This window comes from Manis javanica, chromosome 15 (genome assembly GCF_040802235.1).
Source record: "Manis javanica isolate MJ-LG chromosome 15, MJ_LKY, whole genome shotgun sequence".
In the NCBI taxonomy this organism is placed as follows: Eukaryota; Metazoa; Chordata; class Mammalia; order Pholidota; family Manidae; genus Manis; species Manis javanica.
Window position 1 is genome coordinate 18,284,554 of NC_133170.1, and position 15,812 is coordinate 18,300,365.

At 43.9% G+C, this 15,812-nt stretch overlaps 1 protein-coding gene and 1 long non-coding RNA gene across 6 annotated transcripts in view; one reads left to right on the plus strand and one right to left on the minus strand.

The window, feature by feature from the left end:
• Nucleotides 1-15,812, plus strand: part of LOC118973324 (uncharacterized) — a 46,175-nt gene that overhangs the window by 3,396 nt on the left and 26,967 nt on the right. The window lies entirely within an intron of this gene.
• Nucleotides 4,401-15,812, minus strand: part of PTPRO (protein tyrosine phosphatase receptor type O) — a 213,054-nt gene continuing 201,642 nt past the window's right edge. For all 5 annotated transcript variants that reach the window (XM_073223228.1, XM_073223227.1, XM_073223226.1 and 2 more), the window contains 4 exons: nt 13,952-14,106; nt 11,793-11,928; nt 6,671-6,791; nt 4,401-5,670 (listed from right to left, as the gene is read on the minus strand). In XM_073223228.1, the coding sequence (XP_073079329.1) occupies nt 6,687-6,791; nt 11,793-11,928; nt 13,952-14,106 (396 nt within the window). In that variant the 3' untranslated portion in view covers nt 4,401-5,670; nt 6,671-6,686. The remainder of the gene's footprint in view (nt 5,671-6,670; nt 6,792-11,792; nt 11,929-13,951; nt 14,107-15,812) is intronic.

Here is a 15,812-nt window from a genome sequence, read left to right on the forward strand (position 1 = left end):
CCCCATGGCCTCCTGTGACTTCAGATTTTTACTGATATGAAACCACTGTGAGGTCTGTTGTTCATAGGAACCCAGGGCTGTGTTCTGAGTCACTAATAGCTCATTTAAAGCTTAAAAAAATTTTTTTAAAGCTAATAAAAAAGCTAAGCAATGATCTTTTATAGGGTACAGAAAGGGACAACAAAAAAAGAAAAGGAGGGAACTCACTTGGAGGAAAACCACTTCAGGAGAAAAGTGCATGTATTTCTGCAAAAAAAAAAGTTTGTTTATTAAAAGAACCACCATTGCTCTTGTGACCTTTTCCTGAGCCTGTGTTTGCATTGGTTAACCTTGCTGTGCTCTGTTTCATCTTTAGCCCATCTTCTGGGAATTCTGTTGGGTCATCACATACCATAGCCCTGAAAACTCCCACTACAGCTGTGACCGCACAACATTGTAAAGGCTGTCCTGCTGCCGTATTAGTCAAGGCAAGCTGACCTCCACAGCTAACAATGCCAGACTTGCAGGGGCAACACAGTAGAAATGTGTTACTTGATCACATCCTGGGCCAATGCAGGCAGGTATTCCTCCTCCAGGTGGTGATTCAGGGACCCAGCCTCCTACCTTTTCGGCATCTGGAGATGATCAATCAATAGATAGATATAGACAGGTAAATAGATATATAGATATAATAGAAGATAGGTAGGGAGGTAGACTGATGGGCAGAGAGAGAACGAGGCAGATGGAAGGTCGCTCCTGGGAGATTTTCATGGGCCAGGGGCCAGAGATTGGAGTCTACCACATCTGCCTACCTCCCATTGGACAGAACCAACTGTACATGGCTGGAAAGGTAGCCCCGATTGCTCTATGATGTCTGCAGCAACAGTAAATCCATTGCATTCTGCTGAATAACACTTGAGCTGAAGCTGTCTGAGAAGGCCTGGAAAGAAACGGTCACTTGGGAGTCAGCCAGGAAAAAAGGCTTCAGAAGGCAAGGTTGGAGGTTCTCCCCACCCAGTCTGTGGTGACTGCGGCACTGGGTGTGTGATGAATGCTTGCTCAGGGCCAGAATGAGCGTTCCGCACTCATATTCTTCATGTGGCAGTGGAGTCCTTGACCCTTCCAGAAAAAACCACCTGTCCTCTTGGGCCCACACTGGGTGTGCTGTGTATTTCTATCATAGCATCTGTGACACTCTGCTGCCCTTGGTTTCACTTCTGACTTGCCCTACCAGAATGTAAACTCCTTTAAGCAAAAGCCTTGTCTCATCCATCCTCATGGCCCCAGCCCCTTCCATGGTGCCTGGTATGGGATGTTGAGCAGATAAATGATTTTCTTACAGGGTTAGAAATGTACTATTTCTCAAACTGAAAGCTTTGAAACCAGGTCTCTGTTCAAAGTAGCCCTGGGCAGTGGGAGGCACACGGCACCTGCCCTTTACCAAGATGGGAAAGCAGATGTGGGCTTCCCTCCTAGAATCATGAGAGGCATAGACTCATGCATTCTTAATGTTAGTAAGGCCCTTAGATGTGTAAACAAAAGAAGGACATACTTGCTGAGAAAGAAGGGGCCTGAGCTGTCTTGGGAGGTGGTGATTCTGCACACTGAAAGTGTCCCACAGAAAAGAACTGGCTGTCAGGCACGTGGCCGAGGGGGATCCTGTTCTGACAGGAGAGTGGGACAGCTTGGTGATTCTCATCAAGGAAGAGGGACCACGTCAGGATCTGTGATGACCGATGAGTAACAAAAATGATGAGTACCTGGTGTTCCTATTCTCTAAGTCATCGGATAAAAAGCGTGACACCATTACCTTGACTGCTAGGAATTGTGGAAGATGCATTGACAATGTTCTGGGATAAAGAAGTGAAAAATGCTCAAACATTGACTAGTGTTTGCTGCAGACCTCATAGAGCAATTGGGGCTACATTTCCAGCTACTTACAGTTGGTTCTGTTCAACGGGAGGTAGGCAGACTGTTCTTGGTCCTTCCAACAATGCAACTCTGATTCCAAAACGTATTTTTAAAAGTCAGCGTGTGGCACAATTCATGCCCACACAGTGCCTAGCATATCGCAAGCAGTGGAGGAATCTTCCATTGGTTAATTCATTCATTCTTTCAACATGATTAGGTAAACAGACATTTGTTGAATGAATGACTGAATGAATGAATGCCTCTTCCTTTTCTCCAGGCTTCACAGCCCCACTTGTCCCAGGTCTTGTAACTGTAATTTGTTTTCCACATCGCTAACACCTCTGGGGACCCTGCCCTGGACAACCTTCAGTTCGTTCATGTCCTTCATATTAATAAAGTTCCCAGAGCTGAGCATTGGGCTGCATCTTTAATCGAGTAACCCACCCAGATCAGACTTGGTGAGAAGCATCGACTGAAATGGGAAACACAAATCCTGCTTTTCTGGAAGGCCAGGCGTCCAGCTCAGGAGTCCTTTCAGGGCATCCAAATGGGGCTGTTTAAAACCAGGGGGAGGAGTTTGCAGGTGTTATGTTTTTGTTGCTTTATAACCCTTTAACCAACGTGCGCATTATATTTAGTCCTGGGCATGGCCTCTGGGCTCCAACCTTATGCCAAGGATCTGGCCAGAGATCCGGGAGTTGGGAAACCAGCCAGCTAATCTGAAGCACATTACATCGGACGTTTCCTGGTGGAAAGGAAAGCCTCCTTGCTAGAAAGCAGGGAGGATTTTGGCTCTTAGAGATTGGATTCAGTAATTTTAACTCCTTGGCTAAGGGCCAACTCTCCAGGAAGCAGCTATCATATGGCCTGCAAAAGACTGAGATCCAACCCTTCAGCTCCTGCTACCCGCTGACACCGCAGCTTCTCTGAGAGATGGATCGTGTTTTGGGGGCAGGGACAGCTTTCAGAAAAGAAGGGACATTATAAAATCTGACTAAATATTTTATAGGAGATTAAATAGATTTTATAAGTGGTTAAAAAATCTTACTACCAATTTTAAATTAGGGGGTGGCAACACTGACTTTGTGGTGGAAAACAGTAAACTCTAAATTAGAAGGCTGTCCAGAAAAGATGTTATCTATCACTCTGTTTCCTTTCCAAGTTAAATAAAATCATAGCATGCAGAGTGATGGATATAATGGTGTTAAATACTAAATTTATACATAAGACCCTAACGGTTGTTTCTCAATTTCAGAAAGTGACTTTTGCAGCCAAGGAATTTGATCTCAATAGGACTCAAAGTTAAATATTTTGTGATTCTAAAGTCTTCTGCTCTGTGTGTCCCGTAGGCCATTGTGAATTGCGCGTGCTAATGTCTCCATGTTCAGTGCAAGGAAGCAATATTCAAATGATTTTTTTTAACCCTAGTTAATAATGCAGAGGTGTTGGCAGCCTCCCCTCTGGGTGCTTGGTGTGCTGGGGTGGCAATTCAGCTGGTTAGAGTGGCCTTAGGGTACATGAAAGAATGAGATTCAGAACAGCTATGGGTGAATTGCCACATCTGATACTCTTTATACCTGCAAAATACGGGGCACTCTATGGGCCATTCTACAGTTTATTAGCTGAAACTGGGAGAGAGAAACCCCAAAGCCATCTGTTGGAATTAAAACCTATGTTTTCCGATGCTTTCCTACCGGAAAGCAGGAGCAGCATGTCAGAGAACAGGGGGGTGGCCGGGGGGCCCTGCTGCAGTGCCCTGTTGGAGCGCTTTACGGTGACTGCTCTGTAGTCTCGACTGAATCTTCAGTCTAAACTCGGGATGCCTCATCTTCTCTTTGGGGAAAATTAGTCTGGTACTATTTGATCCTTACCTGGAAGGGGTGCTCAGGAAAATGTGAAATATTGATGAAGTGCTTTAAGTTTCAGGGGAAGTGTACAAAACCTGTAAGTGGACTCCAGCTTCCCCACGCACCTCATCAGCTCGTCTGTGGTTGCACACTTCACTCCGGACCTGTCTGTGTGTGAAGATCTAAGGATGTCACACATTTGCCACCTTCCTTTGGCCATGTGTGTTCCTGAGAATGGGTGATACACTATTAGCATGTCTTACAGGACAAATAAGGGTGGGGGTGAGAAGAGAAGGAGGTGGCAGCAGGGAGGTGAGAAGGGGAGGAGGGGAGGTGAGTAGAACGGACATTCCCTTCGGAGCCCAGGCTGTTAACCTGGTGGGCATGGACGTCCTCTGCTGTCCCCCCGCAAGGTGAACCTGAGCCTCACTGGCCAGGTCTTGCCAAGAACCATGCCAAGGTCTGCTGTGGCCAGGCCTTCTCAGTGACAGAAGACAGCAGGGTGCAGAGCTGTTCACCTGGCATCATTCCCTATCACTTGGGTCCCTGATAAAATATTAAGCTGATCTTATTTACGTGGCTTTGTGAAGATGATCGGGATCAGAGGGATGCCAGGGCGAGGGGCAACGATCAGATGCACAAAGAGGGCTCAGGACACATTGCCACAGTGAAGCAGCCAGCTTGGGTTTACTTTCAACCCCCAATTTTTCCTTTGTATATCCATTCCATCACATCTTATTTCTCAGGAAGTGACACTAAGAGACAGGCTGCATGATGCCTTCGGTGTCCATTTTGACCGCATTCATGTCACAACACACAGTCATGTACTGTAAGTATACAAAATCCAAAGAATAGCCTGTTACTAGTTACACTGGTTAAAATGAAACTGACAACTAGAAAGAAAAAAGAAAGAAATCTCCATTGGAACCATAGAGACAGCTGATGATATTACCCCAAAAAGTAGCTTCAGTTCATCACCATAACTTCAGAAATTTCCAGATCTTTGAGGGGAAGGAGGTGTATTTTCACAGCAAATAGCTCTCCAAGAAACAGCTTTCACCTGTATGCAGGTTAACAGAAAAAGGAATGCATAGGCACCAAGATTGCTCAGACAGCAATGGAGTCTGAAGAGTCAGACTTCAAACTCTCCTGAACCAGATCTGGTGTGTTGAAAAAGAACCTGGGTAGCGACATTAGTCCAAGAAGGCCCGGAAAGAAACACTTAACCCTTAATAGAGACGAAAGCCATCAAGACCTAGAACAATTAAGACTTAAATATTTTTTTCTACTCTACTTGGAAGCTGATGTACAGCTGTTCATATTTGGGAAAAATAGGCAGTTGAATTGTGGGTAGGACCCACTTTTCTCCCCCATCCACCCTCCCCACTCCTGATCCTGTAGCTTAATGGCGGAGACAGATACCACTGGTCCGATTCCTTGAAGCAGGATGACGCTTTCCTCATGTGTGGCCGTGCCTCTTGTTAACAGTGAGGTATGATTCGATTCTGATAATGTCTGTTCCTTCCTGGGCTAGGGCTTGATCGATGGTGTGGGCAGAACACAACTCAGTTTTATGATAAAATCACACATATACAAAAATTATTGCACTTAAACAACAACGACAACAAAAAATTCAGCCCAGCCAGCAAAGGGTGAAGGAAACTCTTCGGAAGTGCTGTGCTTCCTGCCCTTCATAGAGCGTCTGGACCTTTGTGGTGTTCAGTTGAATTTGGTCCTTTATTAAAAGTCCAGAAGTGAAAGAGTCCAAAGACACTGCAGGTTCTTTAAGGCTAAGTCTTCCCGCTGCTTCTATGTGAGAAATGATCTCCTTGGCCACATACTACAAAACAGGGGCTCTTTTAAGCGAAACAGCTGCCAGAGCCCCTAAAAAACTCGGAAGCAAGTGAGGATGGATGTGCATCGTGGTCCTGTCCTGTGAATGGGAGAGAGAGAGTGAGTAGCAGCCTGGAAGGGTAAAGTCCACAGCACTGTGGCTGGCTGCGCAGCCATGTCCTCCTGACTCTAACCCTAGATTCATTACACTCAACCCCACAGCCCATATGGACATGGGTATATTGTGCATATTTCTCTGTTGAGTCCTTATAAATGTCTTTCCTTCTCTCTGCACATATGTCTGTCTTTCCTTATCCTTTATCCTTCCTGCCTCCTGGTGCTTTGTGTCTCGTGATGGATGTGAAGGCAGAAGGTTAATCCTGTCCCACCTACCCATTGGTCCATGTGCTATCTATCCTTCCACACTCCTCCCACAATGCACCTCTGTCCCCTCCGCATCCTGTCCATGCCCCTTATCCCATTCCTCAGTTTACTGAGTTGAATTGGAACATTATTTGTTATTTTAGCTAAGATTACTCGTACCTCCAAAATCTGATCTCCTAGTCAAAATATGAGCACAAGGCATTGAATATGTTACTAATGTTTTCATGAAGTTCTCAAGTCAGTGCTCACAGATGGATGAGATCAAGGTATCTCTAAACTCTGCTACCATGAGACTCTTGTCAGTATTGCTTTACTTCTCTGGGATGTCCACTCCAGCTCATGTAACCCCTTGGGCAACCCTTGTAATCAACAAAATATTGGCACAAAATATCTAGATAAATATTGCTGGATGGTACTATGCTGCTATTACAGGTGCAGATCCAACCTCGGAGTACCTTAAGGTTCAGGGGTGGAGGGAAAGGATTTCAAACCATCACGAGTTACTGAAGCTTCTGTATGTCACACCCACCAACCAAGATGCACTGAAGCTCTGAGATCTGCTGTGGTGTTTGTCCTTCCCCATGACCACCTCCCAGTGACCATCTCCATGGGGTCAGAGTGGGTACTAGCGGCTGCTGCCACCTTTTGTTGTATGTCATCACGCCCCTTCCATTATTCTAAGGCAGAATGCGCACAATGGGCTCTTCTCTACTTACTGCTCTGAGCTCTACGCTAGGACTTGCTGACATTCTCATAGATGACATCACTGATGCACAGCCGCTGCTTCTTCTTCACCCACATCAGTTGCACACACTGATGGATGAAGATGTACTGCTCCTGTTGCAAAAGACAGAGACATGTTTCAGATCAAGACATCCTTGTGTAAATATGTGCAAAGATACAATATTTTAATACTATGGCAATATTAAATACTATGATCTGATGTCAAAGCGAACAATTTTCATGATTTAGGAGACATAACTTTATAACTAGAAAATCCAAGAGAATCAATTGCAAACGTATTTTGATTAATAAGAGAGCTTAGACCATCACTACTTAATGCTGAAAGCAATGAATATTCAACAAATAAAACGTGGATCTATTTTTAAAAAAATAGTGCATCACCTCATAATACATCAAAATAAAACTCCAGGAAGTTTAAAGCCATAAAAATAGAGGAAAATACAATTGACTTTTGAACAACATGGATTTGAACTGTGCAGGTCCACTTATACATGGACTTTTTTTAAAAAAACTGGAACATTTTTTGGAGATTTACAACAATTTGCAAAGACATTTTCTTTTCTCTAGCTTTAGTGTAGGAATAGAGTATATAATACATACAATGTGCAAAATATACCCTAGTAGACAATTTATGCTATCCACTATTAGTAGCTAAATTTGGTGGGAGTCAAAATTTATGTGTGGATTTTCCACTGCAACAGAGTATTGGCACCCCTGAGTCCCACATTGTTTATGGATCAAATGTATATGTTAATTCCTCTCTGATTACTTTAAGGAAGGACTTTCTAAACTTCAAAACAATGGAATAAATTAGAAATAAAAATTTCAAATGGTGGTTCAGTAAAAATAATAAAATAAATGGCAAACTAGAAACTGGAAGGGACAAATATTTTCTAGAATTATGACAAAATGGTAATACCTTAATTTTTATTTATAAAATGCCACCCATCAGTAACATGCACACTTAAATTGACAAATAAATACACCATGCCGACAACTAGACCTAATTTTCCTGGGAGACAGGGATGATGTGTTAATCCTATATCTATCACTTATTTTTTGCTTATTAAGTGCTTTTTGAACTTAACTGAAGAAATACTAAAATACAGGCAAAAATGGCCAAATGAACAAAGATGTAAATTAAAACAATTGTTTTGCATCTACAAAGTGAGCAAAGTTAAATGAAAAAGGTAACATTCAATGGTGACCTGGGTTTGCTGAAGCAGTCACTTTTGTCTATTGTTGGTGGAATTATAATTAATAAAGTGCCAATAAATGGCATGATGGACACAGATAGTAGTGAAAGAGTGGAAAAGAATCTAATGTCCTTTGAAAAGGAGAATGGCTTATGTAAGCAATGGCATGTCTGTCATTATAGATATGACATTATGACATTATTCAGTCTTTAAAATGAGATTTGTAGAGCTTTGGGACATTCGAGTTGACACACATAGCCAAATGTTAAGTGATAAATTTGAATATAAAATTAACGTGTGTGCATAGCATATAAGCACAATAGTGGAAAAGTTATATTTGCATGAAGACCGAGATGAAAATATACTAAAATACTGAGAATAGCTTTGTGCCATGAAATCAAGGTAACTTCATGACCCTTCTCTTTTTCTTTATTTCCCTGAGTTACTTTATAAGTAATGATATTAGAAATAAAATTTAAATAAGAACCTGTCAAGAGGTCCACAGGATTTTTAAGGATCCTTTGAAATGAGAACTTTAAACAAAGGATGAAGTCAATACTTCAAATCTTGCTGGGGTGATACTTCACCCTAATGTGTATTTTTCAGTAAGATTTGGAGGAAATATAGTCCCTTATTTTGTGACAGTGTCATCATCAATAACTGAGCCATATTCCTCGATATCACATATCACACATCTTGATATCACACATGGTGTTGTGTGAAGAACTGGGCATAGATAAGGCCAGACATTTTAACCCATAACTGCTCTGTGGCCAAACTTTGGATAAAAAAAAAGAAAAAAAAGTAGCTAGTCCACAAGAAAAGTAAATAATAAACTATTTACAGAGCCATCCCTGAAAGAAATTGAGCAGCGTGAGCTGCTTGCTGATCAGGACAGGCTGCTCAAAGCAAAGCCTTAACTGGCCTCCAGGGAAAGCCTATTAGAGGAAATCAAACAAAGCATTTGATAAAAATAGAAGGGACCCAAGAGAGGAAAATGCCATCCAGATGCAGCACTTCACCGATTCAAAGCACTTATCTAGATTACATCATTTCTCATAACGTACACTTTGCAACAATTCACGAGCACTGGAGTTCACATCTTACAGGTGAGGAGTGGGCGATTCGGGAGCTGAGCTGTGTCTGCAGTAGCTACACTGGGGGGTCGGGCCTGACCACCCCGACTGGCTTTCTAATGACTCCCCACTGCTTTCAGGGCAAGGCGCATGCCAGGGTCAATGAGAAAGGGGGAGAGGGCATGTTGACCACGGCAGCAGGTGGCAGCCGCCTGCAATGTGCAGCTGGGGACATGGCCCATTTAGTCTGTTACTTCCACTATTTCCAGAGGGGAGTGGGGTGGCAGAATCAAGATGGTGAGCAACCTAAAGGAGGTAGGAGAAGTTACAAATCAGCCATGGGAGGAGACCTGGTTCACAATAGGCAACTGTATTATATATATATATATATATATATATATATACACACACACATACACACATACATACACACACATATATACACACACATATATATATACATATATACACACACACATATATATACTTATATATATACATATATATATATACATACATATATATATACACACACACACACACACACACATACAGAGGCAGAGATCAGCTGTAGAATCATTCTGGCCTCTTGAAATCATTTGTGTTGAAGGGGTTACTCTGGGATGATAAAGCTGAAGAAAATAATTTACTTTGCTCTTTACTTACGAACATCAGAAAGGTCAGAGGCGGCAGGACAGGGATGTGACTGGGCACAACAAGGATGTTAGGAAAACCTGAACACTCAAAATAACAGGCTGAACCATGAAGAGCATAAACATGGGGGAAAATAAAAGTAAATGGGCAAGATGTTCCAGATATAACTAACAAAACAGACATACATAAGTCACTCCAACTGGCGAGAAGCCACCGCAAAATCCCAGGGGGAACTCAAGAGCGAAGCTGGAGCAGTTGGGAAAAATCAGTGACCTGTGGTGACCTCCGCCTCTTCGGCTGACTTTGAATTTTCCCACAAGAGTTCAGGGAAGGGATTTTGGACTTTTAAAAGACTGGTTCCTTGGAGATGTCAGACCTAAACTGCTGCCATAAGCAGAGAAGCCAAACAACCAAAATTTGGGGCAAGAAAGTTAGGGAGAAAACAAAATATTTTCTCAGCTTTGCCGAAAGGCACAGGGTGGCTGCCCTAGTTTTGTGTCATTACCACACCTGAAGAAAGTTAATGGTACTGAAAATTAGGTGGAGGGTCCACCATGTGAAGGTAGTTTTACATAAAGATTAAGATTCTGTAGTTGGGAAAGTCAACTGCAGACATGCTATAATCGAAGTCATAAAGTTATACATGGTATAAATAAAGTCAATGGGACAGACAATTCATCAAATCCAAAATAGTTAAAATAAGAAGTGGCCCTTTGAAGCCTGGGGGTGAATATACCTAATGGGGAGTTTTAATCACATATTAGATGTAAATTAATGAAAGGGAAAGCCAAAAATAGGGACCGGTTCATAAAGCTCTGTTTAATCACCAGGTAATGGGCTTCTCTGGGAAACCAGGGCGTTTTAAATTTAGGATGACAAGGTAACGATCACGTCCCCACAGCAGTAAATGAGATGCAGCAGGACTGGGCTGTGCGCGCTCAGGGAAGTGAGGACACAAATATACAGGCTTGCTTCCTAATCAGCAATGGGACATCCGAATGCGAATGGGTTACTCTTTCCAGAGCGGTACGATGCTGCTAGAGCTCAGAAAGAAACACACTGGAGCGGCTGTGCCAAGCCCTGGTCAGGTGGAAATGGGGAGGCAGGAGAGAAAAGAGAAATGGGTTGGGAAAAAAAGAAACTTGGGAGCGGCGTGAGACGCGGCTAGTACCGCAGGCTTTCTGAGTTATACTGACATCTAGTGGTGGCTAGTGGGAAGAGCAGGCGGAAGACCAAGGCAGCGTTTAATCTCCTGGCAATCGAGTAAGAGGTCAGGCCAGGTATGTTCTATTATTCCTTTCCACAAGCGTTCCTCCCACACACACTCCTTGAGAAATCGGATTATAGTGTGCCTGAAGCCACGAAGTGGTGAGTACTGGGTGGCTTGGATTCTGAAGCTATTGTGCTTAGGTTTGGGGACCCACAGGTACACACCCACTACTGCTCTGGTGGGGGTGGGGGGTTGGGGGGGTGGATGCTGTGTGCTGGCCCTGCTGGGGCTGCCCCTGAGCCAGGTCTGAGGATTCGGGGGAGGAGAGAACTTGGCACGAAAGGGGATGAGGGAGCATTCAGCGTTGCTGGGGATGTCTGCGGCTACTCCCTTGTTGTTACAATGACGAATACGGTCATTTAGATCAAGGGAACTGGCAATGGCTGGTAGGTCAGGGGCTGGAAAATCCTTAAAATCATAAGGCAGACAGGAAGCATGAATCCAACCTTGATCATCATCAAAAGGCAACTGGGACAGAGTCACACAGAGGACAAATGAACGACAAACTTACTGAATCAAAGCCTGCATTTCAAACATGAATCAAATCACATCAGTTCTATCGTGTCCACTTGGTAGCATTTACCCAGATTAGCTGTTACCTTCCCTGAACTCTCAGTCTGTCTAAAGAGGTTTTATTCTTTCATAGACACATCCGTATGCTCTGGGCAGCTGAAGGGCATAGTACACCAATAAAAGTATAAGCGCTATACACGGAATGGATTTCTAGAGGCTCATATCTACTCCCTTCCTACCTTGAAACCTTTGAGCAAGCATAGTTCGAAACTGGGACTAACAGATGGAAATAAAAATTTAAGACCATCGTTTTGAAACATGAGATTGAATACGAAGTTTTTCAAACAAAGGCAAGTTTTCAGATGCACGTGGGTTACGGCCCTACCTCTGTCTGTACCATAGACATCCGGTAAGAGCGCATCTCGGACACCAGCCCGAGGATGTCCACGAACTCGTGATCCCGAACGTGCTGCAGGAGCCTGTCCAAGGCAATGAACGTCCCTGTCCGCCCGACGCCAGCACTGTGAAAGGGTGTTTAGACAGCACATTATTCTCCCAGTATTCTACACTGCCGAAAACAAAATTGGCCGTAGAAAAAGAAACAAATACAGGTAGTGCCACTGAGAGAAAGGAAGACTAAACTCCTGACAGTATTTTACCAATTTTTTAAGCATGCAGTTGTAGCAGGTGTGTCTTCTAATGTCACCTATCACTGCTCCTTCCCTTAAAGAGGTCTGGGTCTGCATTGCCCAGGGCCCAACCTGCCTCCCTGCACTCAGTGCCCTGCTTCCAGGAAAGGAGTGAGGCCACGTGGAGCCCCCCAATCCCCTCGGAGAGCCAGTTCTACCCCCAGGGAGCTGACGCCCAGGAAGAGACCCAGTCTCCCGAGCAGCCTCAGAGTTAGGCCTCCATACACAGCTTGAGGGTCTAGGTGGGACACGCATGCTGCAGCTCTAGCTCCGGGGCCAGCGCGGGTCGGGTGCCCTGGTCCCTAGGTTGAGTTCCATCCCAGATCCTCCCTCTGAACAGCTCATCTGCCCTTGCAGTGGGTCCCAGCCCTGCTTCAATCTCCCAGAGATCTTTTAGATAGTTGCCTCCCAATCAGATTTAATATTTGGACCCCGTCTCTTCTAGTCCCCAAATCCCAGTGCTCAAAGAGCTGAGGGAAGTAGAGTGATTTACCCGGACCAGTTGCCCACCACAGCCCCCAGTTCTCCGTGTTAAAGCCAGCTCTTCTTTTCTCCCACCTACTCATAGACTGCACTGCCAAATGGTTCTGAGCTCTGAACTGTGATGAAATATGAAATAAAGAGAAAGCCAAAGGAATTTATATGCTGGGACAGAAATCCAACCCTAAAAGCCTAGAATTCAGAGCCCCAGTTTGCTTTTTCTACTAGGCAGCACTTCCCTCCGAGAACTTAACTTCTCAGATAAAATGCTTTCCCTCTGGCCGAACACCTATGAAGTGGCATCTGGGACTGTCCCTGGCCCTGCTGGGAAAGGAGCCCAAGGTTGACCACATGGGTAAGCAGCTTTATTTTCTGCTGTTGAAAAGTTCCATTTTGAGACTAGATCATTATATCTGGTGAAGCAAAGCTTTTAACCTGGGAATGTGTAATGACTGACAGCAAAGATAGCCTTCCTAATCAGAAACTGGGTAGTTTATGAAGCATTTTCCTTTATAGGGAGACACATGTTCCTTTCTCTCTCTCTCTCTCTGTCTGAGGTGCCAGATCCAGGATTATAGATTAACAACTGCTTAGGTTAACTTGTGCCTCCTCTAAATGTCATCCCACTTCTATATCTGATGAACAATAAGAGTGCACTTATACCCCCTGCTTCTTTGGGGTTGCATAAAATTTTACAACGATGTGATGTCATGTTGATGGGTTCTAATGGAGCTTTGTTCACTTGGAAGGAAAGAAAACTTCAAATCAAAGATAACTCTTTCCATCAGGGATTAGTGGCCCTTGATTTTTGATAATGCAGCAGATTGAATAGCCCCCTTCAAATGACAGGAAATGTGGAGACAGTCTTGAAAAGAAATCATAAGCACATTTATCTTAATAAGTGGAATATTTTAATTTCTCCTTTTCCTCATCTTGCCTTTATGTCAATTATTATGGGCTTGGATTAGCTATTTTTAATTTGGCCATGTTATAAACTACTCAGAATCCTAGAAAGGAGAGAATAATATCACACAATGCTTAAAGGCATGTGTGTGCCTTTGAATCCTGGTGTGCCTGGAATTTGAATCCTAACTCCTCCACATTCCAGTTACATGAACTGGTATGAATCCCTTAACCTCTCCTCAGATTTTTTCACCCCAAAATGGGAATAGTATCTGTCTCATAGGCTGTAGGATATAAGACAGCCATCTTAAAAGTCAGGTATCTAGTAAGACATCAGCTAATCATGAATTTAAAAAAATCATAATCCACTTAATTGCTAATTCACTCTGATCAGGGTCTTAGGGAATGTGGGCTAGTTCTTTCATAAAATAAACCCCATGGTGCATAACAGAACATGCGTTTGACGAGGTACCTGCAGTGGACGACCACGGGGCCTTTGCATCTGGTGGCTTGCTGTCGGACCGCATGTACGAACTGCAGGATACTCTGGGCAGCATTTGCTGTGGGCACACCATGATCAGGCCACACGGTGTAGTTGAAATGCATCACGTCCTGCGTCTCATCGGCCTTGAGGAGAAGCCAGAACAAGCATTAACCTCTTGGCCCCCTGCTGGATAGCCCAGGACTGCACTGCAGGTCACAGGTGAATGACAGGGGAGGTAAAGCCACATTCCACTCCTGGCCTGTACACTTCCCTTTCCAGCTCTAAGCATGGTGTCTGGCACAAAGCAGACCCTGAAAATAGAAAAACCTAATTGTGTAAAGCCTCAAAAGGTAGGATAGAGAGACTAATCCATGCCTGTGTAGAGGTAAGAGCTTAAGCAGATCAGGGGGAGCAGTCTGGCTCTGCCATTTAGCAACTGCATCAGCTTTGGCCAAGAAATTAAATAGCCCCGTAGAAGGGGCTTGGGCCCCCCCCCACCAGGCTGGCACACCCTCCCCCAGCTGCTGCTTCCAGCACAGACCTGCACCCTTCTCCTCAGAGCTGTCCCGCACTAAGGGAGCTGCCGTGCTGCCCAGGAGAGCATGTCGTCCCGCAGAGGGCCGTCTGCAGCTAATGAAGGGCCGACACCAGGCTGCCAGAGGCCCCCCACACCAGGGTGGGGCAACTCCACAGTGCCATTCATGCCCCACACTCCGGGAAGCAGCTGAGGCTAGACTTCAGTTGACCCCACAGCTGGGTGTGGCTTCCTCCTGTCCTGTCCTGCCCTGCTTCTCTTCAGAATGTTCCCTTTCAGACGTTACCCAAGATCGCACCGCCTGTGTGACTCTCCCTGTCTTGGGCTCTCTTAAGAGACCTGACCCAAGACAAACTCACCACCAGTTTTCTCATATCTAAAAGGGTTTTTTAGATGGAATACATCATTAATTTGGAAGAGTTTGGCCTGGCCATGAGTTTGGAGCTAAAGTTATAGTTTAGATATTAAAGAGAAATGAATTTCAAAGAGTTGGTAGTCTTAGGTGGTGTATAAATATAAACAAACGTATAGATAAAGTATATAACTAAATCTATGATAAGATTTATATAAGTATAAATGTCAGCACTTCAGTTAAACCCATTGTCCCCTGACACCTAAGGCCACACCCCCAGCCACATGCAGGGCCTCCCTCTCTGTGTTCAAGGGCTCTTCCTTGACCAGGAGCATAAAGTCAAAGATGCTGGCTACCTGCGCTGCTGTCTTCAGAAAGTATGGCAAGCGTGTAAGCCATGCATTATTTTTTGTTTGCAGAATGACTCAATTACTCAACGCCATGAACATTTAAGGATATTCAATCACTAGGTAACTGTGGTTGCCCAGAAAATTGCACAAAAATGTATACTCTTTCCAAATGCTGGTTGCAGGCTTAGCACAAACACTTGTCCATTCATATATTTATAAAATAGATATATAATGTATATCTATTCTAATACAGTTAATCTGGAAATGTATTTAGCTAAAATATGTAAGTGGTTCAAAAAGAGGAAACATTCACATTGTCATTAGTTTATTTACAGCTGCAAGGCAGAGCAAGGTGTTTAGAACCAGGGTGATCCTTGTCAGCTGACCAGCAAGGCACTTGTCAATGGGAATAAGTAAATTTTTGCTGCTTTTTAGCGGCTGGTTCTTACTCAGTTCATGCCAAGTTTCAAGTATTAGTGAGTGCCAAATTGTGTGTTATTGTCATTCCCCCTTCTTTTCTTATTACATGAGAAAATGCTTCTTACATCTTACTTTAGTTATTCCGAAATTACTCTTACCCTGATTTCCTGATGGGTATCATTTTATCTGGTT